The sequence below is a fragment of the Struthio camelus genome, chromosome 1 (genome assembly GCF_040807025.1).
Source record: "Struthio camelus isolate bStrCam1 chromosome 1, bStrCam1.hap1, whole genome shotgun sequence".
Taxonomy (NCBI): domain Eukaryota; kingdom Metazoa; phylum Chordata; class Aves; order Struthioniformes; family Struthionidae; genus Struthio; species Struthio camelus.
Genome location: NC_090942.1, coordinates 76,087,682 through 76,112,172, shown reverse-complemented (window position 1 = coordinate 76,112,172; position 24,491 = coordinate 76,087,682). Strand labels below are relative to the sequence as shown.

General features: G+C 42.0%; 1 protein-coding gene across 1 annotated transcript; it reads right to left on the bottom strand.

The window, feature by feature from the left end:
* Positions 1-3,143: 3,143 nt before the first annotated feature.
* LDHB (lactate dehydrogenase B) lies at positions 3,144-14,962 on the bottom strand. The gene is made up of 8 exons (XM_068949672.1): positions 14,394-14,962; positions 13,224-13,355; positions 9,997-10,114; positions 9,332-9,505; positions 6,827-7,000; positions 5,387-5,504; positions 4,349-4,472; positions 3,144-3,506 (listed from the first exon to the last, which is right to left on the bottom strand). The coding sequence occupies exons 2-8, from the start codon at positions 13,347-13,349 to the stop codon at positions 3,339-3,341; spliced, it is 1,002 nt and encodes a 333-aa protein (XP_068805773.1). The 5' UTR covers positions 13,350-13,355; positions 14,394-14,962; the 3' UTR covers positions 3,144-3,338.
* Positions 14,963-24,491: the final 9,529 nt, after the last annotated feature.

Here is a 24,491-nt window from a genome sequence, read left to right as displayed (position 1 = left end):
AATGTCAAAAATAATTTGAAGAGCCCATTGACAAAATCTCAAAATCTCCTAATTTGAGATATTCATTCCTATTCAACAAATTTGAACCAATCCTCCATAACACCCACAAGGCCACTTCATTGTTGTTTAAAATTCTTAAGATTTTCCTTCATGGTGTTTTCTCCCAAGAAGCAGGAGTCGGTGCAGCGAGGCTGCTGTTGTGGCAAGAAAACTGCTCATCACACTGATCAGTGTGGTTTCCTCATTCCTTGTAAATCCCTGTTTTGCCTTTAGTGCCTAGTCTCTTGTCTCAGACTACACTTTTTGGGGGTGGGGACTGTCATTGGCTTTCTGGTTGCTTAATACCTAGGCACAAAATATCTTGTACCCTCTATGATCAGATGATCACAAATAAAAAACATCTCTGTGGACTCAGGTTGGATTGAAGGAGTAGTACACCTAATCCGGGATAACTTTAAATTCTCTTCTCAGACAGGGACCTTTCGAGACGTCACAGTGTACTCTACGTCTCAGTTTGCCGACTATATAACAAGCAAAGTATGACCCTACTCATTAATGAGTGTGAATAATGGACACTGATGTGATAAGAGACAAAAAAATAATTTTATTGCAAACGAGTGAACTTTAAAGACAAGATTTACTGTCCAAAGGGAGGAGAGCCTTTCTCTGTCCTCTAAAATGGCTGATATCTCTTTGCACACATCAGTCTTAAGAATCGCACAAACTAATGAAGTGCCATAACATGGTTTTAAATTATTTCATTAACTGAGAATAACATAAATGAGAACAAAGGTAGGAAGGAACTGTGCAGTTATCCAGCTGATCCCATTCAGCTGAGAATTGCTAATGGGTGTGTTCTGCAAACACTAATAGTTTATGTCTTTTACCTCACGACTGCTGATCACGAATAAACAAACAGTTTTTAACAGAAAGTTAGAAGTCACCAAAATAGTGAAATAAAGTCATGAATGTGATGAAAGATGCTCTATGTTATACTGCTTTTCATTACTTGCTAAGGCAACGCATAGGAGAATTTGTCCTCTCTAAAGTGGCTGTGCTGCAGAGTGATGATAGGATGAGACGAAGAGAAGTGGAGCTAATATGCCCAGGTGCGGAAAGCCTTCCACTGAGATCTCCACACTAAGTTATGAAAGCAGCTACTATAACTTTTCCCTCCACTCAGTAAAGTCTGGCATTAAGCCTGTCATGAGAATTCGACATTGGAAGTAGCTTACTACCTACAACTTTATTCTCAAAACCCATTTTCTAAAGTCTTCCTGTGATACCCTTGACAAATAATGCTGTTGTCAGCATCCCATGTATATTTTACTAGCTACATAATACTTACCAAATCACAGATTAGCAGCTCTCTTGCACTATGACAAGACTTGCTTCTCCTCTTTTCTTTAAAAAGGAGTTACAGAAGTGAAGCTCTTCGTCTGTGAAAAGTGTTTTTAATCCGCTTCTCAAAGCGTTAGGATATGCTGGTGTCAATCCCACACAAGCAGGATTGTCTTTCACAGCAAGAAGGAACAGAAGGACGCAAATGAAGGGGTTAAGACTTGACAGTGTCACAGTATGTAGTGTGAGGCTATGCTTTCAGAATACTTGCTTGCTTAGACACATTTTGGTAGTACCATCTTGAATACTAAAATGCCCTATGGATTTATGGAAGGACAGAGCTGGAGAAGATAATTTTTTGTTAGTTATTTATCCTACACAGCCTCAAAGAAAAATAATGTCCTCTCTGTTATGCTTAAAAAATTAAGGTGAGGGAGAGGGGAGGATCTGCCTATTCTTTACTCATCCATTCAAAAAGTTCACAATACTGAAGGACAGGCCAATGTCACATAAGGAACATGGACATTGATTTGAGCCTCTCAGGCAGCTGGTTTAGCAATGAGAAGAAATTTCATCCTCACCCACATATCTGCTTCTCCCTTAAAAATGGTCAAGTCTATTGCTTTCAATTTAGGCAGAGGCAACAACATCACACAGGACAACTAACCTCCATGCCCTCTACTCAGAGACATCTCCCATAGACTCTGTTTTCTCCCAAAAGCTTGGTGATCTTTCTGGGCAGCAGTGTTTCAGGATACTTTGTCAACCTTGGTCAGGGCAGGAGCAAGTATGATAAATGAAATGGTGCTATTCTCAGGAGCTTGCCCATCCTACCCCTTAATTACCTTAGTCCTAGAATTGCTGAAGCTTACTCTCCATGCGTTTACTATGATACAGACTTGCACGCTCCTGAATTACATGGGCTAGACGGATATGGCACCTTTTGTCCCATAGACACTTCCACTGAGCACGTCTAGGCTTGTCAGAATACTGTAAACCAAATCTATAAGGCAAATAGTAGTTATTTTCTGGCTAATATCCAGTCAAGAAATGCAAGTGAAGCAATTGGGAAATAATATTTTTTTTTATGTCAGTCCTTCTCTCCAAATATTCGTACAACCTACGCCAAATAAGCACTTGTGAAACAGGATGCTCTTACTCTTAAGTAGCCAAAACCTAACTAGAGATTAAAGGCCCAATTTGACTTGTTCTATGAACAAGAGAATCATCGTACTCCAGTCTTTGACTCTGTAAACTAATTTGGATTTTGGTAATTCAGTAGAAAAAAATGGTTTGTGATCTATACACTATCAAAACCAGAGACCAAGAGCAGGCACAAAAAAACTATATCCAGAAAGAAAAAGCAGTAAACAATATCTAACCTTTTCACAGCAGGTTTCTGAAACTACACAACCTTTGTTTCTAGGCAGATGGTTTACAGAAGCTTAAAGTTAGTACAAAATATTCTTGGCATATTTTTGGCAGCTGGCCCAGAGATAACCCCCCATTCAATTTTCTCTAACCTTTACTAAAAATGGGAAGTACTACATCATAAAGAAGAGTCTGGGAATGAACTACACTTAGTCAATACTTGGACTGAAGATCTAAAACAGAAAAAATAAGGCTGTATTAGTGAAATCCCAATATAGATGATTACTACATTGTTTCTAAGCTTTTAAAAAGTGTGTATGTGTCTACATTTCCATGTTGTCGACATGACAGACATTAAGGGAGAATTCTGTAAGTATTCTAGAGTAAGTTACATAATTAAAATACAGGAAATAGTCACTAGGACAACAAAATACACCTGAAAGTTGCTTTATTTGTTCATAAGGTCTGTGCGTTACAGCAAGCATAAATTTAGCTACTGTGGACAAAAGCTCACTTCAGTCTGGAAGAGCATTAAATGTTAACCATAGAGATGGATAGTGAGTAGAGAGCCCACATTTGCACACAATATGCAGTTTTTTATATTACTGGAATCTAACATTCATGAGTTACAGATCTTTGAGATCCTTCTGGATGCTCCACAGTGTATCTGCACTCTTCTTCAGCTGAGCCACCTCATCGTCCTTCAGCTTTTGGTTGATGACGCTTGTCAATCCAGAGGCACTTAGGACACAAGGAAGGCTCAGAAAGACTTCATTCTCAATGCCGTACATGCCCTGCCACAGACAAGGAGCAGTTCATCACTCAGATAGGAACCCAGCACGCCAAATCCGCTTTTAGTTTACATAGCGGTAAGCCTAATGACAGCAGAGCTGAAAACTTGTATCATGTTCCAGCCTGCAGGCAAATTTTACTTCCAGTCACAATGTACTTTTAAAAAAAACAAAACAAAACAAAAAATAAACTAGGGTTGAAAAAAAAGTGACTGGCAATCCTGAGATGGTTGACTTTAGCAATTTCCCCCTTCCTCCACCAAAAACAAACAAAAAAACCCCACAACACTTATATAGCAGTTAATTGACAAAAACCTCACAGACATAAGATTTGGGCATGTAGTAGTTGCAGGTTTTTTTTCTTGAGCATAGAGGGAGCTGTAGGTTCAGCATGCCCAGAGCCCTTCTTCCACCAGAGGAAACAATCAGCACAGACCAGATGCCTCTGGTGACATAAGCTAAAGGAGGATACAGCTCTCCTCCCTGGCAATTTTTCTGCAAAATGTTTCATGGAGTCACAGCTGGGCCTCCACACAGTTGTTTGTTTTTGCACTGTACGTTCCTTCTAATGAAGCTGCATGCCACACCTGGTGAACCTGATCCAAAATTAAATATGACGTTGGCCAGAGGACAGAGAATTTAGTTACAACTCCATACTTGTGAGAGAAGGGTAAGCTAAGAGGGCTGACTGAAAAAAATTGCAGTAGTACAGTGCTTTCAAATTCAGAGCAGTATTTTACAGTTTTATTTATTCAAGGCACCTTGCAAATTGAAAATTTGGGCCTATTTAGCTCTTCAACAATAACAAAACAAATTAAAGCACCCAATTAGCTACTATGTCTTACCTTTACCATTGTGGACACTGGATGAACCCGACACAAGTTCTTCAGCATGGTCTCACAGAGATCAGCAACACTAAGGCCAATGGCCCAGTTTGTGTACCCCTTAAGTCTTATCACCTCATAGGCACTAAAGAAACAACGAAATGCATTAGCTAAGGTGGCTTCAAGACACTTCCTGAATGATAAGTCTTTAATAAACTTTTCACATTTAAGGAGAACTGAAATCCTTGTGATACACATGGTAAGTTCTGGATTTAAAAGAAGAAACTTTCTATTTCAGCATGAGACAATAAAAACAAAGTCCATGTTATCCCATATGTATAATACAGAAACCCCATGTACTTATGCTAGGTATTTTTCAACTAATGCTCTGTAAGAGCAGATCTTACAACGTTAAGCAGAAAACAAACAGAAATACAACTGAACAAGTTCTCCATTCAAGTCAGCAGACCAATAATTTAGATAATACATTCTGAATACATTTGGAATAGGTGAACATTTAGCATCAAAGCCACACGCTGCCTACACACGTATCCTCTGGGAAAAAAAGTTCTTCCTCACTCAATAGCTCTAGACACTTTATACCAGGACAGTCCTTGTTTCACAAGTGAAACAGGTGATATAGATAAGCAAAGAGTAACCTTTAGACAGAGTCAATCATAAATAAAATCTTCCTAAAACTGACTCTAGTGCCTGCTTGCAGGAACATGCTACTTTTCCACAGGGAGTTCTGTTCCCTGTAAATGAAACTAACCACGCAAGAACCAGCTCCTCAGGAGAAGTGCATGTCAGCTCTGTAAGCGTTGCACTACTGAAGCAGGTATGACAGGCAATAGTTAAGACTTGCTGCAGGATAATAAAACTTACAAACTGAAATTCTGCATTTCTACCTTTAAATCAGTACTTTTCCTTACGAGTGCAACCCACTTAACAAAAGGACAGGAAAGCTGCAGTAGAATGGAGGCAGGGACAAGGAGGGAGCAGGCAGACTAGCTATCTTTTGTATCAGGTACCGCCACCGCATTCCGCAACGCACAGTACCTTTCAACCACCTGCTTGTGAACTTCCTTCCAGTTCTCGCTGTCCGTGTCGGTGCCCATGGCAGGGTTCAGCTCCTGAAGGGAAACGCCTGCCACATTAACTCCACTCCAAACGGCCACTGTAATACACATTTGAGAGGTTGTAAGTTTTAGCAGCAGTCAGCAGCTCCTTCCCTTCCACTTCTGCCTGTCTACAGATAAACTTGAAACAAAATGGTGGCCGTCAGAACTACAACAACGCTTCAGAGAGGCAGATTTCAGATTTTTGTTTCACTGCTGAATCCTGAGAACTCTGGCTGTCAAATATGAGATGTTATCAAAATGTCAGTACCAACAAATCAATCTCTCAGCATTTGAATGAGAGACCTTTCAGTGCTTCACAGGTTTAAACAACTATTTTTGAAGTCAGAAGCCTCAAATTCTAGGAAAGAGGTATATCTCTTAACTGTTCTTCAGCCTTTTAGAAGTAAGCAAAAAAAAAAAAAATTACTTCAAAACTGCAGTAAGAACAAGTACGTATTTCCTGCCCCACTAACCAGAACTGGGATTAGTCTCCAAGAATTCTCTTCTCAATCCCCTGAATACCAGGGCAGCAATATGTAAGCTTACAATTCCAAGACAGGAATTTGTGTACCTCCCTTTACATTGAAAGGCTCAAAGGAAAATTCATTCTCTGTTCCAGTGAAGAGTGGGAAAGTTTCCTAGTTACTTCAAAGAAAAAGCAGCTACAACACCAAAGCAGAATGAGGTCTGTGTATGCTCAGCCAAGCCGTGCTTGTGTAGGGCTGGTTTCAGTAAATCCCAAAGTTGATCGGACACCATACTTTGATCAGATTCAAAGGGACACTGAAGAGGAGGTTACCTTAAAACTGCACAGCACCAAGAAATACAAACCAGCACCAGTCACATACACAGCTGTTCTGTTGCATCATTTCAGACTTGAACATGTGAACAAATAAGATTCTTTCATTTCATGGGGATTTAAAGTTATCTTCTCTAAGTAACATGGAAAAGCAGTCACAAAAGAAGGATATCAACAGTAACTTAAATCTGAGCTGCTACCATTTTCCACTGCTGGCAACAGAAACTCTACAACCGATCTAACGTGAGCTAACAGTGTTTCAAAGAAGACCCTTACTACAGACTTTGTTGTGATACTCCTAAAACTGAGGATAGATGGAAAAAGTCAAGGAGGTAGTCCTTAGGATGCAGATTTAGCTGAAGAAACTGACAGCTTCAATGCACACCGCCACAGTCACTCGTTGAAAAATATGTAGCCCGATTTCCTGGACTTGTCTTAACTCTGTTCACAAAAATACAGCTAAGTACCAGTAACTCAAGTTCAGCTGCATCTGTTCTTTCACAGTTTTGCAACACATCTTAGGCCTCAGCCTCTTCTGTGGTATTGCTTATTCCCAGTGAGACTGGAAGTGCTCCTTACCACTAGAATCACCATGTTCTCCCAAGATCCAGCCATGGCAGCTGCTTGGGTGGATACCAAGTCTCTCGGCCATCAGATAGCGAAATCTAGCTGAATCTAGATTGCAGCCGCTTCCAATCACACGATGTTTTGGCAGGCCACTTAGTTTCCATGTGACGTAGGTTAATATATCCACTGAAAAGAAGAACATGAAGAGTAAGCAAAACAGTTCACATCCACCAAGAAGAAAATACTTAAACTACTTCACTGCAGTTGGTAGGGCAACCAGGGGGACTCAGAATACAGCTGGGCTCACTGGTCACAGTATTTTGGGCCTATTTGGAGGGGAAAAAAAAGCATATACTGCTGGGATAACTTAGGGGTTGTCCAGCTACTGTTCAAAAATTGAGGACAATCACTGGAGAATAGTATCCTACCAGCTAAATCCAGAAGAGCTTTTTTGTCACAGCTGAACCCCCAGGGCACCCAGAACTGGAACTGAACTCTATTCATCTGGCTAAAAGCTTCAAGCAATTTCCTGAAATAACCTTACCTTCCACTTGATCATCTTTCTAGTAAGAGATAAAGCAATTTATTTACAGTGAATCATTTGCCTTTCTAGTTCATAACTACTTCAGGCTTATTTCTTAAAACAGGTTTGTGCTTCAAGCAGTCTTCGCACTAATCACCTCCATGAAAAGCCAGATGAGCTCTATGTTTTGGCTGCATGTGGCTCATACGTTTTCTTTTTTGGGGGGCAGGGGTCCTAGCTTGGAGGGAGAGGGGATAGAGCGGGAATCGAGCAGATAAGAAACTCAAATCCACAGCTCACAAAGCAGTAACAATGAACAGGCCACAGTAATACCAAGGTCTGACTCCAGAGCTTTTAAAGGTAAACCAGTTCTCAGGGGATGAATGTTCTTGTGTATGTCTGTATAGACCTTTAAGACATCATTTACTCAGGTCAGGCACCAGAAGTATGCAGTTTCAGCAGAGTTCATACCTTGCTGTTACGAGTGACACACTCATCAGACAAAGCTGCCCTACAGCCTCAGTTAAGAGGGCTCCCACTAGGATCAATGTAATCTGTACAGACTACAGAGCAGCTCCTTGCCAAATGGCTACATTTGCTCTGGAAAATCTGGCTTTTGAGTTAGGTGCTGAGATAGGTATCCAGACTTTTGAGGGTTGATTTGTAACCTCACTGTTTGCCAGAAGTAGGGCTTTCCACTTGCGGCAGGCTGTGGACAGTGCTACCAGAGCTGGAGTCCAGCCAGATTTGGGGAAGTTAAACAGGGAAGGACATCAAGGTCACACACCAACACATGCAGTGGACACCCTTGATGCTCTTAAAGTCCAAAGTCCTTTCTAATGGGCTTACAATAGCTTCCACTACAGAAGACTAGGTACAATCTATGCTAGTGAACAGAAAGCATTACAGAAACAATTCTGAAAAAATAATTTACAGTTCTCCTCCTGCAGCTGCTGTACTGCAGTTAAGTCTATTGTCCGAATTCAGCCTTGGTAGAACAAGAACCAACTTATCTTTGACTCCAATCAATATTTTAGATGAATGTTTAAAATTACCATAAGTTATTACACTTGTACAGTACCCACTTGCTCAGTACACCAGCATTCGGCACTGCTTGTACACTAGCTACCTACCCAACAGCCACCATCTGAGTTGCTGGTTTTACATGTGCCGTTTTGTCTCTGTAAAGTTATCGTTAAAAGCATCAGTGTCACTTCATTTCCAGGGCTCCGGACTAATGGCTTTAGTCTGATGGTATTGAATCAAAAAAAGATAGCCCTATAGAGACTTGTTACAAAGTATATCAAAATGACATTTACGACCAACTTTAGAGATCCAAACGTCCAAGTTGTCACCATACAATGGGATGTTTACAAGTTAGCACACAAAAATGTGTATAACCTGATTAAATCTTTCATAATCTAATGAACTATGTAGTACAGTTTAATCTTTTCCTCAGCATAAGCTTCAGCATGCATATCTTTTCCTGAGAACATAGCTAAGAGTATAATTAGGATTTTTTTTCCCCCCCAATTTCAGTGTTACTGTAATTTTCCAACAAGTATGGTGCATATCCTAAGGATGAGTTCTTCATTCTGAAGAATGGCCATACCTTTATATCCGGACACAAATGAAAGTTATTATTTATGAACAACTTACAAGCAAATCGAGTACCTTTTGCATGTATAAGCTTTAGGACTAGAGATTTAAAACTATCTACTGCTTTTAAGCCAAAGTATGTAGAGAACTGAAATATTAACTGTAAGACATGCTTTTAAAATGGACACCATGAGAAGTCCTGAATAAAGAAGCACCAGTAAGTGTAAATTGTTTATTTCTGTTTTACTGTTAGCAGCTACATGGCAGATGTTCACACAGGAAAAAAAAACTATTCGTTTTCAACATTCAATCAGTACTTGATAAAGTTAAAAAAATAGAACACTAGCTCTCTGAAAAGTAGAATTTATGGATCTTACAGCAGCAAATTGCCTTACCTGGGTTGGAAACCACGAGGATGGTGCAATTGGGACTGTATTTAATGATCTGAGGAATAATGAATTTGAAGACATTCACATTCCTCTGGACCAAGTTGAGACGACTCTCCCCCTCTTGCTGGCGAACGCCTGCAGTTACCACCACAATCTTGGAGTTGGCTGTGACAGCATAGTCTACAACATAGAATGGGGGACAAAATGCAGAACGTGCTGGATAGACTCATCACTTACATCAACAGCATCACATTCATGCAGGTATTCTGGGTAGCTCCTCCACTGTGCAAATGTTCATCTCCAGATATATCAAAAAGCAGGAGCTGAGTCTCTTGGGTCTTGATTCAGTCCCTCCGAATTTCATTTCCATTACCTGAACACTATAAACAATACTCCCTCTACGTTACAGAAGTACTAGAGTCTCATTAAAATCAATTTAACTTTATTATCACCCAAAAGGGTAAAGTGACCACTATAGATGTAAGAGAAAGCCCACATTAAGAGCCACTCCCATTAACGGTGTTGGTTGTCCAAATTCTTACCCTAGTTCATAACTTTAATTTTCTGATGACATATCCTGAGTTCATCACTGTTACATGAGACTGCTCCACTGTCAAGCAAATTCACAGAATACTAGTATTAAATACAAAGGGAGAGAACCCGAGGTTTACCTTTGTCTGCCACAATTTTGTGAGTCTGAAGGAACAAGCTCCCATGCTGTAGGTCCATCATTTCTCCTTTCAGTTTATCTTCCAAAACATCAACCAGAGCAAGCTCATCACAAAGACTCTAAGGAAAACAACATGAAATTTAAAGGAGTCAGTGCAGTAGGCTATTATTATCAGTTAACTTGCATTTCAGGGTTACCTTTGTTGAGCGGAGCTATATTAGCACATTTTAAAATAACGCATCACACATCTGAAAGCCTCTCTTCTCCATCAAGACAAACCACTAGCACAGAACAATCTCACTGTTACAGAGAGGTACGTTAGAACAAAATCAGAGGATATTTTAGCACAGGTTCATAAACCTTTTGTTCAGGCTTTCTGAAAAAAGAATGTATTATTTGTCGGGAGTTTGAGTGCAGACCTCTTTTCTCTACAGAGCTACCCCTTTGCCAGTAATGAACTTCATAATTTAGTTATTTTGTTGGAGGTAGGAATAGGGGAAGGGGAGAGAGGAAAAAAAGGAAACAAAGAAAAAGAAGAGAATTATTTCAAAGTAGGGACCTAAGTCATTTTTATGTTGTTGAAAAATGTTACCTTGAGCAAACTTCTCTCCTTCGTTTACTTTCTATATAAAAAGTAACACTCACTACATCACAGGGAAATATTATTAGTATTGACTAGACTACTTTAGAATGCAACACTATACATTGTTTTTCCTCTAGGGAAGTATATTTAACAGCAGGCATAATGATGCTCTTAGTTTCCTTTCACAACTCATTTCAGCAACTGCTGGAGGAATACTGTAGGAACCTGTACTCAGCACCTGCTTTGTTCTTAAAATAGTTTGCAGGGTGAAGTTATAATTGCAGTCATACACGTTATCGAAAATATCTTTCACTGAAGTTTCTGGTGTTAAACTAAAAAGTTAATGTAATCAGAAACCGGAAAAAAAAATCTTGTGCACGTGTGATTATGTATGTATGCATTTATACACACACGCATATACAGTCGAATGATACGGGGCTTTCACTTTAGACTTCACAACCAATATTCATCAGAGCAGACTCTGCAGGTTCCAGGAGCCAGCTCCCACTGAAACAAAATAATAATAATCTGGAATAACTCCAATGACTAATTGTGTGAATCTGCATCACTGTTGCCTAGAGAGGAATTTGGCTTGTTCTTAACGCACGTGGGAATAAGAAGGCTACACAATCACCCTCAAATGCAGCTTAAAATATTCTCATTAAAAAACAGCTGACTTTTGAGGCTCTAGTGAAAAATCTTTCAATTTCTTCTAAAATGGTATAGAAACATCATATAGCAATTACATGCAGTAACTGAGACGGAGCTAAAAATAACCAACACGAAAATGTTACCATCATTCAAATGTATATACTAAATCAAACACTACACTGGTAATCTTAGTATCCCTAAGTAAACTTAGTATCCCATTCTTTTTAGTTACATAAAATTCATTAAACTCCACCTAAACCTCACTGCATCTACATATTAAAGGGTAGGAAATTAAGTGCAAAATTTTATGCTATGGTTTAACAAAAAGCAGAAGACATTTTGGAGAACCAACCATCTTGCAGAAGTCAAAGATCTACTTTGGCAACAAGAATCAAAAGTTTTTTTTTTATTATTACAAACATTTTTATACTGCAACTTGTGAGAGACAGAGAGAGAACAGAAACCCGAGGAAACAAACAGGAACTCCATTGTGCCATAATCTGAGCTTAAAAAAGTGCAAAACCTGTTTTAACTCTAGGTTTGGTGCATACTGCTCCCATTAACTGTAAAACTGTGTGCCTAGACTTCTGAAGACATAATTTGATCCTGCTTAGAGCAGCATACAGTCCAGCCCCCACATGTGTTTAATAACGAACTTCACTGTACCTTCACCTGGCTCCAGCATTGCAAACTTTACATGTTATAGTACTCCCTTGAAAATCAATGATGAATTCAGACCATGAGACGTAAACATTTGTTTAAATATATATATATCTCTATATGTTTTTAAAGAATCACAATGAACTGATAGCTCCTCCTGATATTTTCTATTTTTCCCATTATCTAGTTTAAAAAATATATAACTAGAAGGTGAAAATCATTTGTGTTACTTTCATATCAGTACTTAGAGTTTCACTGTGGCCTTTACTTACCGTCTGTTAGTTTTTCATGCTGACAAGGCTCATGATAAACCGTTGGAAATTTTGTAAGGATTAAAATACCCAATACCATTTGTATATCCATATCCTCAAGGTAACAGACAGAGGAAGAATTTGTCTTCAAATAACAGACAAGTGGTTTAGTAGTACATGCAACATTTTTTATCTCAACTTTGTATGCTACTTGATGCAGGATCTGCCCTAATTTCTTTTAAAAAAGGTCTGTGGTTCCCATTTGACTTTTCAAAACAGCATGAGAGAGGAATCATTTATTGATAACTCATTCACAACATTCTTTAAAAAACAAAGGGCAAAACATGAAGATCCTTATTGCACGTTTAGCCTTTGGTTTGTTCAAAGACTGCCCTAGACTGCAAAATGAGACTTGCCTAAAAACAGTAACAGAAAATCAGGATAACCTCTAGGTCTGGCCCTAGAGTTTCAGGCTTTGAAAACTATAGATGACATCTCTAGACACAATGAAATTATATAGCCAGGTCATAATGAGGGGAAAGGAGAAGAGGGAAACAAAAAAAAGGCAGCTTGCAGAGGGCAAGGGTAATATTTTCAGTAATTTCAAAAGCCCAGTTATTAGGGCCCATTTGAATTAAGAGCCTAACAAAGCAAACAGGCACTGTTCCATTTCCTGCCCCTCATTTCACATTGATTTCTGATCTGTCCGAATTCTTTGCCCAGGGCGGTAGCCCTCCCACCAAGCAAACTCTGGCCTTATTGTGGGAGGAAAAGAAAAAATAATAATAGTAATAAAAGAAATACAAGTTTGGCAATGGCTGCAGAGCCATTGTTTGCTACATTTTCCCAACTGCCCGCAAAATAACTCTGCACAATGACAGTCAGATTTGTTGCTAAACAAAGAGGGAAGGGTGAGAGAACAAGAAGAAACTGGACGGGGAGGTCAGCCTTGCATGAAACAGCAATTCCCTCGGTGGTGTGCCCATACTAACCTACCCTACTTCCCACCATTTGTTAAGACAAACAGGCGACGCATATCATTACAGCAGCGAGGACTTGAGCACCGTTGTCCTTGAACCGTACCTTTCCCAGGATGCTGATAGCACAGGCCATCCCGACCTGTCCAACCCCCACAACAGTTATCTTGTTGTTAGGGACCGTGCTTTCAGCAGCAATGGGGGTGATCAGCTTCTCCTTCAAAGTAGCCATTGCGTGCTGCAAGGAAAGGGGCAGGGGGGAAGAAGAAGAAGAAGAAAAAAATCAGTGCAACAGGGGAAAAAAAAAAAAACCCACAGCAGACCGAACTGAAACGCACGCTCCGAGTGCGAGAAGCCATCTGCCAGGGCCGGAAGCGTGCGCGTGGAAACGTGAATCTCCTCGAGTGGCTGCGAGCGAGCGGCACGCGGGCGGTTTCCGTGAGGCGGCGCGTGGGCCCGCTGCCATTGTTCACGGGCCTTCGCAGCCCCCAGCCCACCCGGCACGGCTCCCCTCCGGGCTGAAGGGCAGGTGGGAGCGGGTCGGGGGGCTATTTTGGCAGCAAGGAACAGAACATCCCTCCTTTCCCCAAGTTTCCAGAGCCTCCCAGCAGAAGGCACCGATACCGCCCAGGCTAATGACCACGCTATGGCGTTCATTCATTTAAAATCTATACCAGGACTGCGGGCTACAGCAATGCTTGTGAAAACACGAAGAGAGTAACCCGTTCGGGAGCAGTAAGCCCGCCTGGGAATTCCCCGGCCTGCAACTTATCTCCGCTTGGCCCCCGAGGCTCCCTTTGTTTCAGCCCAAGGGCTTCGGCGGAGTCTCTCCGACCTTCCCCTTTCCAGCCACCCCGCACCACGGCGGGGGTTAGCGCTACCCCAGGGAGGCGCCGGTCTGCGCTTTGGGCAGCGCCTACGTCCACCGCGGCGCGCCGGGGCCCGCAGCAACGCGGCCGCTATCTGGATCGGTACGTGGGGGGGCGGCGGGGGGTTAGGGGGAAGGGGTGGGGGGCAGCCTGCCCAAGGGGCTGCTAGGCAGCGCTGCGGGCCCGGCCCCGGCGGCATCTGCGATCCGATGCCGGCGGATGCGCCAAACGAGCCCTCGCCCCCGCCGCTTGCCTCGAGCAACCCGCGCCCGACCCCCCGCGGGGACGCGCAGCCCCCCCCCCCGCGGGGGCGCGCAGGCATGCTCGGCCCGACCCCCACCCCCATCCCCCGTGCGGCACCCGACCCGAGGCAGCTCCGCCCGGCCCCCGCGGCCCCCGGTACCCACCGACGCGGAGCGGCGCGGAGCCGGGCTCAGGAGAAGGAGGAAGAGGAGGAGGAGGAGGAGGTGGCGACGAGGGCAGCGCTGCAGCCCGGTGCGCGGTCGGCGCAGTGACGGCTCCGCAGCGGAAGGGGAGGTCCGCGCCGGGCCGCCCCCTCCGGGGGCTGCGCCTTCGCCGTCAAGGACGAAAGCTTGAAGGGCGCGACCGGCCTCTCTTCTCTCTCCCTCCCTCCTCCAAATTTTTTCACCAGCTGCCCCGGCGTGGCGGCGCCGATGCGGGGGGAAACCGGCCGGGTTTGGGGGATGCGCGCCGGGAGGCGTCGGCGCTGCGGCGGGGCCCGGGCAGGCGGGAGGGGGTCGTGCCCAGCGCGGTCCCCTCGGGAGCAGCCGGGCCACCCCGGGCGCAGCTGGCTGATCAGGTCCAGAAGGGCTTCACAGAGCCTCCGCTGAGCTCGGCCAGAAGGGTTGCTAAGAGGAACCACGGGAAACATGAAGTCGAGCACGAATAAAGCACTTTACGTGTTCTTACTCCAGGGCAAAGTTGCTCTGGTTACTGTATCTGATTTTTTATACCCTCTGTTTTTTGCCCTGCAGCTGATTTTATTCTTTTTTTTTTTTTTTTTTGCGTTTGAACAAACCCCGATCGATGGGACAATGGCGTGCCTGAAGTCGCACACCATTTTACAAAAGCCAGGAACATAACCTGGTGCATTGCTTCAGCCACTCCTCCTCCTCCTTTTGCTCCTACTCCAGGGGGCCCAACTCATACCGCTTTATCTCTGACTACTATTTTGCCATATCCCAGTACACCATTACTTTAAAATTATAACATGTAGGGCCTACGGAACAAGCCTCTCACGTGGGGAGGGAGTTTTGTGCCCCGTCAACGTGATAAGCACATCAGCCAGTCTAACAACAACAACAAAAAACATGCAGTGATATGACCTTCCAGTTGCTTCACGTAGGAATAAACAAACTGAAATGCTTCTAGTAACAGCTACACAATTTGCTACTGCAGCTGAAAGGGAGGAAGCATTTTGCTGAAATTCCTGCAGGGACACTGCATAGAAAATGGAGAAGACTAGGTTGCAAAGAATATTTTCTCCTAATGCTATAATATCTCTTCTTTCTACCTGTCAAAGAAGAAAGTAGAGGTGAAGCAGCTAGCTGCATACATTTCCTGTTTCACTGGAAAAAAGAAAGCTTTCGACTCCTCGTCACACCTGACTAACTCTCTCTCACACAGAGGGAAAACAGAATGGAAGATTTCAGAGTCCTTCTCTTAAGTCACTGGGTTAAAAGTGACCAGGCAGTGAGTCTAGCCCTTCCTGGCTAAGACTATGGTTATTTTTTTTGTTTAGTTGCTTTTTTGCTAGATATTTTCTCTGGTTTAGTAATAACTGGATTAATTCCTCCTGGCTCACCAAGCAGCCAAACAAACACCATTACAAGACAGGTGGTGAGAACAAGTAGCAAGAAGAGGGAAAACCTGCTTTTCTAGGCAGCAGTACAGGTGCTAGCTGGTTTTAAATTACTCCCTAACCATGGCCTTGCTTCATTACATAACCATAACCATGACTTTATTTATGTTGCTTGACATTGGAAAGGGTACTCTGGAGAGAAAGGAATGAATTCAGTGTCTTCCACATGGCATTTCAGGTAGTGGTTGGCTTTAGGAAAATTGATTCAAGGCTTCAGTAACCACAGCTGTAATGGGAGCTAGAAGTAAACAGTAGTTACAGGGTGGGATGTATGGATAAGAAAGTTTATCATGCATAATCAAACCTGAAACATGCACAACTGAACTTTAAGAAGATTTGGAGGAACAGACAAGAAAAGGTGTATGAGGAAGGAAAGGTTAGAGAAAGATCAAAACAAGATTTGTTTCTGAATCAGAACCAAGTTTCTCTATTTGTGCTGTCAGCATTTCCTGTAAAGAGCATGCACCACTATATTATATGCTCTTTGGACTGGACCCTTTCTCTGTTATTTTGAGCAGTCAATAGTCAATTAAAGTTGTGGCATTTGTAATTAAAATAGAGAGGAAAATGCCATTTTGCTATTGGCAAGATCTTAAAGTTTTTAAAGGCAAACTGAAACATGTACCACATTATAATAGCTCTCCTAGGCCCTGGACCTGTATATCAAGCCTCCTTTGGCTAGCAGTGTTGAAAACACAAAGTATTTAATCCTTCCTCCGAAGTAGTTGCAATCTAAATAGATAAGGCAGGAGCAGGAAAGCAGAAGAAAGAGGATTATGCCTCTTTATGCTTTAAGTTATTTATTTTTACAGATGAAGGAGAATTGAGGCATAGAGAGGTGAAAAGATCCCCCCAAGGTCAAATAGGAAGTCACTTGGTGACAGGTCACAGTTTCAAAGTTTAAATCTAGTTTGGCAATGTTTGCATTTTTGATGAAGCACAGTTTTTCAGAAAAACAACCTCCAGTGTTAAGGGACACAGTCTAAATAAATTTGACCGATAACCTTCATACAATTACAACATTTTTCGTGTACATTTTAATCACATTTAACTTTTGGGTTGTATACAAAGTCTGTAATTAGACAGGTCTGAGATACTCCAGTACTTACATCCGGCCCACCATCTTCCCCAGACACTTGAAAGTAGATATGGTTTCCCTGCTGCTGCTTTTTTCCTAAAACTACAGTTAAACCTGATTAGAGAGACCTTACTTGAAAAACTCTATCAATGGAACCCCTTCCCACAGCAAAATGTTGATAGTCTGGTGGCCTCAGTCTTCAGGTCATAAATATCTTGAAGATAGCCTGGGAAGGGAAGGAGCCCGTAACACTGCAGGAACGTGGGATATAGGCCTGGTGGAAGGAGAACATAGTAAAAGGCAATCTTGTGGGTCAGTGTGTTACACTTGGCCGGTCAGGTCATCTGACTTCAGGATGGATATACGCTAAGCCTTTCTACACAGGACTGTAATGGAGAAACAAGAAGTACTGGTCCAAATGGCCCAAGTTATCTTGGAGTGGCAGTTCTGCCAGCTTCTTTTCCTCACAGTTTTATTTGAAGAAACGGTTCCTTAGTTTTGGCACCATTTTTTTTTAAATTTTTGTTTAAAGATTGATACAGTGTACCAGATAACATGTTCATAATAGATAAATGCTTTATAACTTAGTTAATCGATACAATAAATATACAACATATGCACATATGCACAAGCATGCATAGTGATCACCAGCAATTGAAGTTCTTAGTGCTAGTGGAAGAGGATGCAAGCCTTCTCCATCCTGTTTAAGCTGTCTTTAAATGAGACTTTCTTATTAACTTATCATAATCGCCCACATTTTCAAAAAAATCTTGATTTAGCCTCTATTTTGGGGCACTTGTGGCACCCCAAAGTCTTCAATGTGCTTGTATGGATGTGCAGAAGCCAAGCAAGAAAGCATGTCTGGGAGCTGTGTCAAGCGAACAAATGGGGCTTGCCCCTGTAAAGCTGTGTTGTGCTAAAGCTGGGTGTGTGCTTCGGTTTCCGGACCGCAGTGTGAAAGGAAGTGATCTCCTTTAAAGGCATTTCTTCGAGGTCAGATGAAACAAATGGTTACAAAATGTTGCAACTAGGTAAGTAGTAGCACTCAGATTGTAGCAACTAAACTATATTGATAGCTCTGGATCATCGAAGAGTTCAACAGAAACAATAGCTGCAAAATAAAAAAGTAAGACAGGAATGGGGCGACACAGTATTTATATGTACCCTACAGAGAAAGAAAAAATAGTTGTTCTTCACAAACTTGCCCAACTATTGTGCTATGAAGAAGTGACTAAAAATAAAAGTAATACTTAATTGCATTATACGGAACAGGATGGGTTTACACACAGATTATTTCACCCTGTTTTCTCAAAACATGGTTAATTTTTAGAAACGCTAATTTTTATACCTGCCCTACATATATACAAGTTTAGGCAGAAAAAATTTGATAACAGTCCCAGTAGTGAATCAGTGGCAAAACTAGTAGTCCAACCCAAGAGTCCTCATTTCTAGATTCCCAGTCTAACTAGTGGACAGTTCCGAAATGGTTATTTTTTATTCTTGCCTTCATTCATTTCACCTTTGAAAACAGAGCACAAATTACAGCATTGCTAATGCCTTCAAATCAATGTTACCTTATAGGAAATATTCACAGAGTACCTGGAAAAGATGTTTCATTTTTTGTAATTCTTGCCTTCCAGTAGAGAATTATTTTGCTTTTGTATTTTTTATAATGCTCTATTTTGCCTAAGAGTCTATGTTTGCAGAAGCCAAGCCCCTGCCATGATTTCTTTTCAGCCATATCTGCCCTAACGTGCAAATTTGCTTTCACGCTCAAAACCAGAATGAAAACCAGCTTTGGTCAATGGAAACTAAATTACACTATCTAACAGCACTCTGGCAGCTTATTGTAAAATGAGTTTGGGATTTCTTCTTTGCAGTTCCAAGTGCAAGCAAAAATATGTAGAATTGAAAGTTTGTATGACATGGGACAGTTCTTTTTAGCAGTAGGTGAATTTCAATGCAATAAGGACAATTTCTTTTCTCTGAAGTGGTTAACTTCAGAACTTTCTGTAGTCCTGAGATTTTTATGTATGGCTTTTGTTCATTATATGGCTGGCGAGTAAATACGGCTTTCTCAATGTAACGCCTCTCTCCAGGCGCACGAATGCAAGGCCTTGTTCATGCGGAAGAGTTTTTTGCGCTAGTTTAATTACCACCTGTAATCACATATTGTAGCATATCTGCCGAGAGTGACACATCCCACTGCATCTTAGTACAAAGATAGTTTATCTTAGTGCAAAGATTTTTATAGTAGTGCTGTATAGCATAATGTAGTATATTACAGTAGATTTTTATACTACTGCTTTATGTAGAAACATGTGTCATCTCTATAAGGACTTCTGAAGTTGTTCCATGATTGCAGGATTTGCGTGGCAGGATGGGCATTCCCATCCCCGGTGATTCATTCACTTCCTCTGCCACCGCTGTGCTCGGGGTGGGGTGGAGGGGGCATGTTAGTAAAATGGGTTCTCAAAATGATCCAGCTGCAGAATGACTCTTCTCCTCCCTCCCAAAGGTGGCCCTCTCCCATGCTGAGCAGGAAAGTCCGAGTGTCTTAACAACTCTGGTGAAGAGGGAAGTAGGAGGTATGCCAAGATCCCAGTCATTCTGGCTACATTTTTGCTCAAATCACAGTTTGCTCTTTTCTTCTTCTTTTTGATATAGAAATATGAATTTGAAATCCTAACATCAGTTTTCAGCTAACTGCAAAGTCAAATTTAGGAACCATCCAGACTTCTGTCATGAAGTTGAGGAGTAGTTCAGAAGGGTCACCTGTGTCCCTCATTCTGAGCCAAACAGGGCATAAATTCAAATCAGATAGATTTCAGGAATTGCTTAAGAAACATTTGTATGAGAGAGATACACTAAATCGGAAGAAAGTTGTGACATTGTGAAGCCAGCTTTACTTTAGGAGTGAATTCAAGTTTCCTTGTAGGCACACAGTACTTGGGGAAGGTATTGCGCCATTTGAATGCCACAACTCTGAACATTGCTCACACTGTATTTTACTAAAGAACAGATTCATCTTTTATATTCCCTTCCAAATAGACATTTATTCGAATGATTCCACAGTTAGCCTGCTTAAAATTATCATCAATCTCAAAACAGGCAGAATGCATTTTTGCCTATTGTACAGAAACAAACTTTAGCTGTTTTTTTTTTCCTCTGGTTTGGAAGCAGTTTGTCTTTCAGGGCACGGGCTACTAGCATTGCCCTTTGTGTGTGTTTGCATGGATGCACCTCACTTCTGCCCATTCTCTCTAGTAAGGTCACAGGCTTTCAGCCACTGCCTCTGAAGCAGATTGCTGAGGTTAAGGGTCAAGGTTCATCAACCATCCTCCTTTTTGGGAAGTATCCACTGATAACTAACCTTTGCCATACTGCACTCCGGACCCATACCGCTCTGCAGTCCACCGGGCAAGCTTCAGCGGAAATACTGTGAGCGCAGCTGAGTTTCCAGAGAGCATTATTTAACTAGTTTCCCAGTACTGAGGAGAGTTTGGCTCCATCACTACAGCCAAGTACTGTAGGAAAGCCATGAAGGGCATGTGTTGCACAGCACCCACTGGAGATGCGTATTGGACCAGCATACGTCCAGGGAGATGGCAAGCAGCAGCAGCAGCACAGAGGCTGCTCCCCAGGGAAAGCAGTGCAGCTCCACACTCTCCGTCAGACTGGGCATAATTGGTCATGCAAGGATTTGTGCCGGGTTCATCTCACTGGAACAATTTTTATAGCATATAGATTTCAATTCAAGGACAGATAATCACTTTTCAAAATTCGAAAATAAAGCTCATCATTGCCTTTATAATCGAACAAGATGGCCTGCTGAGAAGAAAAGCCATCTTGGCTCTGCTAGGCTGCTCCTGTGGGCAGAAGGTTTTGCAGGGGAAAAATACACAAACGTTGAAAGTGAGGACACACACATGGCCCACATTAAGTGAATGGGGGTTGCATTTTGCAATACTGATTCTAAAGCATGGCACACCAAATGTCAGATAACGCATCTGTAGATACACTTTGAATCTTCTCCTTTGAATGTTAAAACAGATCCCAGCTGTTCAACAAACCAGTCTTCCACTTTGGTTTTAAAGTACTGTAGGCAAAACAAAGGGAGCCATGAGCTTTAGGATGACAGTAAGAAATGTCTTTGATTTGGATTAATACCAGCCCACTTACAATTTTTCTTGTTTTTTGATTCTTGATTCTTTTGAATTATAAAATAAGATTCTTTGAATCTTATCATATTATATTATATATTTTGATCTTATCAAATCATATTATAAAATAAGATTCTTTGAATCGTGGGGAACTGTTGCTTCCTTTAACACATACCATCACAATGCACTGAAAGAAGAGTCAGTGAGATGCTTCATGGCTGTGGATTTGGTAACGTGACCAGAGGATTTCAATACAAGCTCATTGCTCCAAAGCTGGGCCAAGCCAGGAGGGATCAGAGGCCATTACTTTTTGGCCATCGGGGTCTATCTAACTCCTATTATTTCGGGTACTCATATATCCCCCTCTTCTAAGCAAAGAAGCCAACTAAGGTATAGAAACTGTTCCTCAGTTTTGCAAGTCAGCCCCAAACAAGTGTAAGATGAAGGAGGAGAAGCTCATGTTCTCACTGCTCACAGCACCTCCTCCGGACACCTACCAGAGACACCCTCCGCTCTCCGTGTGTGACCTGGCACCTAACTTTGACACACAGACTTACACTTAAGCTAGAAGCCTGCAGAAGAAGGGGCTGAAACCCTACTTGCTGTGGCAGGTGAATAAGTGGGGCCTTCTTGGGGGTATTCACAAATGCCAGTTCTTGTTTAGGGAAGCTACTGCATTTCATCTCTCCCAGAGCCAGCAGAGACAGACACTCTGCCAGGAGAGATTTAGGGTGTGCTAAGAGATGCTGACATCAGCAGCTAAGCCAGTTTCAGATGGCTTTGCCCCATGCTGGCTATTTGCAGCCCCGTGCCACAGCGTTGCTGCTGCCTCAGCTGTATCACCGTGATTGCACTGGGGACAGGCTCTATCACAAAGCATTGGTTTTGGGCAGGTCATTTCACCAACCCAGTTTGCTGTTCAGCCCCATGCCAGTGACAGCAGCGCGAGGCAGGGGTGGGAAGTTGCAGCACGGGTGTAGGGAGCCCTCTCAGCCACGCTCACCATTAAAGCTCTCTCTTTGCGGGGCAGCTCGGGGTGAAGTTCCTCAGCAGAGTGGAGGCAGGTGATCAGCTCAGCACTGGGAGACTGGGCACATCTCAGACTGCTGCCCTCCAGCCCTGCTCATCCCTCATTCCCATCAGCCTCAGTGCTTGTCTAACCCTTCCCTGAACGAGTTCAGCTCAGTAACTCAGCAGAAGACTATCCATTTCTCTTTCATTGAAGTCATTTTCTCTCGGTTAGCAAGCTGAGTTGGTTCAGTGAAGTGCCCAGCAAATGCCAGAGAGAGATCAAGAAGGGCCAAGATGAGCGTGCACAGGGAGAGGCCCCATCCTTTTACTGTGGCTGACAAATGCCCATTCAGCTCTCCCTCTCTTGTGCAGCTGCAGCCTAAACTAAGCTCCTGCTCTGAATTGCCTTCTAGAGAAGCTTACACTTCCACAGACTACAGCAGGAGCTGGGGCGATTAGCCTCAGTAAGCTAAATGTAGCCTCTGTGAAAACCTTTTCCTGCATCCACTGCTTTAATTCCAACATTTCTTATTAATAATAGCTCATGTACATAAACTGTCCTGAGTTGTCTTGAACAGCATAATCAGCACCAGCAGTGTATCAGTTAACACAGTTAGATAAGCACTACATTTTTTCCACTGGCGTGTGCCAGAGATTTACTGTATGCACTTAGCTTGTATTCTTGAAATATCATCGTCATTGTAAACTTATTAGCTAATGCTGAGACATATTCACGTGGGCAGCAGCAGATTTGATAGGTTCAGAAAGTCACAAGATCCCTTTTTATTTTGTTGACTTGCTCTTCAAAAGGCTCTTTCTGCCTTTTTCCCTAAGAAAAGTAGGCAGAAAATTTACCTTCCCTGAATTTCAGTTTTACTGATCACGGCTTGGAACACTAATTAAAATTAATCATTTAAAAAGGATGGCATACAGTTGCATATTAGATGTTAGGGGCTTTTGACTTGCAAAGGTGTAATTAAAAGGTTTTTTTTTTTTTTAAATTGTTTCAAAAAATAGGAAAGCATGTTGCATGACCGTCACTCTGAAAGCGGGCAAAAATTATATTTTGTGTGACCATCAATTATCTTCTCCTTTTGTATCTTGATCGTGGCTGATCTGCCTGCTGGAGCTGGTTCTTTGCTTGAAAGATGGAAGCTCTTGCTCTCTCTATTTCAAAGAATGTGTAGAACTAAAGACAGAAAATTAACTGACATTATGTGATTGGTATCAACTCCCCCTGTTTGTTCTAAATTAACCCTTCAGTCACAGACCGGGATTCTACTCATCAGCTGTCTTTAGTCATAAGCATATTTATCCGTTTCTACATCAGTTAGTAGATTAAAACTCCCTGAAACTATGTGATGTCCTAAACTTACTAATTATTTTTTTCTCAGTACAGCCAAAGTACCTTGTGGTAATTCACTGTTGCAGACCCACTTCCGTTTGAAATTATTGAACGCATAATGCTGCTTCATGCATTTCAAATTGTATTGTACCTTCCTATATTATTTCACAAACGATGTTCGATATCAGTGTGGTTACTGTATGTACTTGGGGATGTGGTGTTTAACTTTCAAATGAAAGGCATACACAAAAACGGTTACATCCCCCTGTCTCTATAGTTGTCTCATCGTCACAGAAAATGTAAATTGTCTTGACATACGATAGGAAGCTTATTAAGAGGACATTTGTCACCCTGTGTCCATGATCATTGCTTCATATAACGAAGGAACGTGACATCTGTTGCTGTTTGTACAAGTGGTTGTCTGCTCTCACAAAGTCCAAATAGCAACTAAGGGGCTGAGTGAGCATGGATGATTATCTTCATCTATTACTGATTACTGTTATTTTTTGCATTAACTCTTTTGCCCTCGTTCTGCCAATGGCAAGACTTTGTCTGCACTAGAAAGGATTTGGCAGTGCAGTTAGGCAATAAAAGTGTTCCAGCCACTTCTCTCAGTGGAGGTTCATCTCATAGAGCAAGATCCTGCTCTTGGGACAGTTTACGCCATCTTTCCTTATGAAGCAAGCTATATTGACCAAAGCACCTTTGATATGCAGTGTCTGTGTTCGTAGTCACAGAACAGTTACACAATAGCATAATTAGCATTATTCTATACAGTATAACTCCACTGCTACAGTGGTAGTATTCTGACAAGCTTCAAATTGATATTACCATAGCAGCAAAACTTCTAAAAACACACCAGGGCTCTTCTTTATTTTTGGTGCAGTAAATGACGGAAAAATGAAGTTGTGATTTCTGGGCAACTTCTCAGTTGCCTTGTAATGTGCCATTTGTAAAGTATAATATTATCCAATTACCAAGCATAAGATGCCAGCTATTAAAGAAATGAATATGCATAAAGAACCT

What these genes read in the sequence shown, in the direction of transcription:
- LDHB (XM_068949672.1), bottom strand. Translation starts at nt 13,349, where the DNA reads ATGGCTACTTTGAAGGAGAAGCTGATCACCCCCATTGCTGCTGAAAGC. An exon ending in CAAAATTGTGGCAGACAAAG is followed by an intron (nt 9,506 to 9,996) that starts GTAAACCTCGGG and finishes TCTATGTTGTAG; the next exon opens with ACTATGCTGTCACAGCCAAC. An exon ending in CCTCGTGGTTTCCAACCCAG is followed by an intron (nt 7,001 to 9,331) that starts GTAAGGCAATTT and finishes TCTTCTTTTCAG; the next exon opens with TGGATATATTAACCTACGTC.